General features: G+C 40.4%; 1 protein-coding gene across 1 annotated transcript; it reads right to left on the bottom strand.

Moving 5' to 3' along the window:
- Positions 1-545: 545 nt before the first annotated feature.
- On the bottom strand, positions 546-3,420 carry LOC141684837 (uncharacterized). The gene is made up of 2 exons (XM_074489973.1): positions 1,424-3,420; positions 546-1,323 (listed from the first exon to the last, which is right to left on the bottom strand). Exons 1-2 carry the CDS (start codon positions 3,384-3,386, stop codon positions 623-625), a joined length of 2,664 nt encoding a protein of 887 aa, XP_074346074.1. The 5' UTR covers positions 3,387-3,420; the 3' UTR covers positions 546-622.
- Between the last annotated feature and the right edge of the window lie 834 nt (positions 3,421-4,254).

Below are 4,254 nucleotides of genomic sequence, written 5' to 3' on the forward strand. Positions count from 1 at the left end.
ACAGAGCTAACAACTAACTAAGTGCCAATAATTTTGATGAAGTATGTTCTGAGTTCCCCCAACTTACCAACCATGTTAAGCTAAGAACACATAGGCTTGCAACCTAAGCTTAGTAACTATAACTCTATGCGAAAGGGATTAAGGTGTTGCCCCTGTTATAGTATTACCTCATACTGTAATAAAGTTTTTTTTTTGCAATACTTACTTGTTTAAGAGTTTTAAGCTTGAGATAATAAGAGATTCCTTATATCAAGTTGGCGTGGGACTTGAATGCAAGCTATATAGACAAAAGTAGAGGCTGAATCAAGTAGGCGTTGTTTGTGATTTGCATTCATTCTTTAATTTTGTAGTAGTTTCTTCTTTATCATATCCGTCCTAGATATAGGAGTTGTCCTTTTGACTTGTAAGATTACTGTCCATTCTAGACAATTTGTCTAATTGTTCCGTAACAAAATAGTCTACCAAGTATGATCAAACTTTTTGAATGAAATTTTAATATGGAAGTTCATTAAATTAAATATGGTAATAATTCTATACAAAAAACATCATGAATGATATATACATAACTTGTACTTTTGCAACTATATGGAAGGGAAAAAAAAAGCTTGAATAAAATCTGAATTTAAACTTTCATCATTCCGGAGTCATAAGGGATGCCTGCAACTGGAATCCATGCATCACCTTGGAGAAACTTTCCAGCAGTGAACTGAGAAATAACCTCTGGAGTGAGATTCTTCTGGACACCTTTCCATGCTACTCTCCTGGAAGTGTCGGATCCGGGTCCTCTATTCTGGTATTCAGCATAATAGCAAGTGTCCTGACCAAAATTACCTGTCCATGGTGACCACCCTTCAGGAATAATATTGCTGTCAATAAATGACTGCATCACAACTGTCCTCGAAAATTCTTTCCATGGACGGCCTAAATAGGACTTGATCGGGGGCTTAGCTTGCATGAATGCTGGTTCAGCCGTAATTTGGCAGTTTTGAAGGATATTTCCACCCGTGGATCTCCTATCTTTCCTACCTTGTGCTGTCACCATGCACCCTTGGTTATCCATTGGCTTTCTCACAATCATTTTACAGTTTTGAAAAACTGCAGCGGCGTCACCAAAGATGAAATCAATGGTACCAGTGATTGTGCAGTCACGGTAGAATTGGCGATAGGTATGGGTGTAAAGGGTGTCTTGATAACCGTCCATTTGGCATTGAAAGAATATGGCCCTGTCACCGGATACGCGTAGAGCAACGGCTTGATGTTTAGCGGCTCCTGCCGAGTTCTCGAAGCCCATGTCCTTAGCCATGAACCCGTTACCATTTACAGCTATACAAAAAAAGTGAGAAATAAAAAAGTTATCTGCTATGAGTTAATGCATAAATATGAATTTTAATAAGGCTGTAGAGAGTAAATTCAAATAACATACCGAATGTTGCAGTTTGGAATGTTCCGACTCCATCGATGAAATTTTTGTTCCCTGTGACTTTGGTCTTGGTTGCACCTTCCCCAATCATGACAACATTGTCTGTACGTCTTGGAACATCAACATACTCGTTATAGATACCGGCCTTGACAAGTATAACAAAGGCTTTTACATTATTGGGTGGGACTGTCTTAAGGGCTTCGTTGATACTTTTGAATTGTCCAGACCCATCTAGAGCAACTACCGCATTTGGCTTTGGATTAGCTTGAAGGAGGTTTCTATGGTGTGTACCTACCCATTCAGGAATTTCTTTGGAGCTAGCGACATTACGACCATTAGATATATCTTCGGAATTATGACTTGGAGAGCCATTATCGCTTGGAGTTTCATTATCATTACTAAAGACACCACGCACCACTGGCTCTGCTCCTTGACCCGGATCCTCGGTGGGAGAGTGATCACTTGGAGGCCCATTAGCGGCATCAAATAGTCTGCGATGCGATCCTCCTGCTCCCCAACCAGGATCCTCACTTGGGGGTGGATCACCACGTGGCCCATAGTCATAATCAAATAGTCTGCGATGTGATCCACCTGCTCCCCAACCAGGATCCTCGCTTGGGGGTGGATCACCACGTGGCCCGTAATCATAATCAAAGAGTCTGCGATGTGATCCACCTGCTCCCCAACCAGGATCCTCACTTGGAGGTGGATCACCTTTTGGCCCATAATCATAATCAAAGAGTCTGCGATGTGATCCACCTGCTCCCCAACCAGGATCCTCACTTGGGGGTGGATCACCACGTGGCCCATAATCATAATCAAAGAGTCTGCGGTGGGATGGTGTGCTAAATCCCGAACCGGGATCCTCACTTGGAGGTGGATCACCTCGTGGCCCATAATCATATTCAGAGAGTTTGCGGGAGGATATGCTTGCTCCTGAACTGGGATCCTCACTTGGGGCTGGATCAACATGTGGTTGCTCATTGTCATATTCAAAAAGTCTGCGAGATGATCCGCCTGCTCCCCAACCGGGATCCTCACTCGGGGGTGGATCACCTCGTGGCCCATAATCATATTCAGAGAGTTTGCGGGAGGATATGCTTGCTCCTGAACTGGGATCCTCACTTGGGGCTGGATCAACATGTGGTTGCTCATTGTCATATTCAAAAAGTCTGCGAGATGATCCGCCTGCTCCCCAACCGGGATCCTCACTTGGGGGTGGATCACCACGTGGCCCATAATCATAATCAAAGAGTCTGCGGTGGGATGGTGTGCTAAATCCTGAACCGGGATCCTCACTTGGAGGTGGATCACCTCGTGGCCCATAGTCATATTCAAAGAGTCTTCTGTGAAGTCCAGGAATATTTAAGTTTGAAACAATGGACTTAATGTCACCAACCATTGCAAGGGAATTGCTGGATAGTTCGTAAGAGCTTTTCAGCAAATCCTTCATTTTTTCCCCAGCATCCCCGGTTGTATTTTGAAAAGCATCAATACAAGTCTCTTGATAATCTATAGCACCAGTAAGCCATGTCTGGACATCCGCAACGTATTCGTCCATCTTACTAGCCTCTAATTTACCAATCTTGTCTCCAGATCTATCAAGGTCACTAACTGAGGTTTCCAACAGATCCTTACAAAGTTTATACGCGTCTTTGGTACGTGAGTCCTTGGAGGCATCTTCAAGAGTTTTGGATTTTCCAACAACTTCATTAATGTCACTGATGGCCGCTTTGAAACTGGTCTTCATAAGTTCTTGCGGATCGTGAGAATTTGATGAGGAGAGGCTTTTAGCACAAGCATCCTTATAATCAGTTGCTTCACACATGGTTTTAACGGATTTGTTAGCGGTGGAAAATTTAGCATCGTCATGGTTTTTGTTTAAACTGACAGCCACAGCAATCGCCACCGCAACTAGGACAATCGAGGATACTCCTACCAAAGTGACTGTTTTTGACAATCCCATGTTTATATCTATCTAACAGACTAGCTACCATGCATCCATATGCAACCAAAATTAAAAAAAACTAATGTATTTAAGTAAATGCTATTCCCTCACTAATGAAGGTGTTCAATTTATGATCTCTCTCGGGGTATAATTTTTTTATGCATGGAGAGTACTGTTTAATACCCAATCTTGCTCTGATTGGATTATGGAAACGAAGCTCGTACGTACATACATTCTAATAAATAGGTGTGGTTAGATAGATTCCTTCATTTGAGGAACATTTGAGTCTCATATTATTCATTGAAACTCTATTTCTGGACCGACAGTTGCGTTTAACTGCTAAGTTTAGCTTCTATTTGAGTGTTATGTTTTCAGGTACCTCATGTTTCCCTTGTAAAAAGGTACTACATTGATGTCTCCTGGGGTATAATACTATGTTGTTTTGTGTTGTTCAAATTTGTAAACTGAAAAAAATCTTTTTATTATAAATATTCTTGTCAAAATTTATTTTCGGACTGAAAAAATGATAACAGTGACTATCTGTAATTTTCTATCTATTATATATAAACTAACTTTACAACACGTGCGATTTACGGGTTTTCATTAATATTTTTATATTATTTAAAATTATAATAATTTTTTTTTAGATCATTAGCTTACTATTTATAAATAATATCAAATTTGTTGTTGGTGAAATTCGAACTGAATCTTGGATAATGTATAAATAATAATATAAAGATTTGTTGTTGATGAGGTTCGAACCCGGGAATTTTAGTAGTGTATAAATAATAATATAAATATTTGTTGTTGGCGGGGTTCGAACCTAAGAGTTTGAGTAGTTTATAATTTTTTAGTATACGAATCTGACGGTCACGGCCACTTGATT

The sequence above is a fragment of the Apium graveolens genome, chromosome 9 (genome assembly GCF_009905375.1).
Source record: "Apium graveolens cultivar Ventura chromosome 9, ASM990537v1, whole genome shotgun sequence".
Classification (NCBI taxonomy): domain Eukaryota; kingdom Viridiplantae; phylum Streptophyta; class Magnoliopsida; order Apiales; family Apiaceae; genus Apium; species Apium graveolens.

Coding starts and splice junctions, on each gene's coding strand:
- LOC141684837 (XM_074489973.1), bottom strand. CDS start 3,386: ATGGGATTGTCAAAAACAGTCACTTTGGTAGGAGTATCCTCGATTGTC. Junction 1,324..1,423: donor ATTCCAAACTGCAACATTCG/GTATGTTATTTG, acceptor TTTTTTGTATAG/CTGTAAATGGTAACGGGTTC.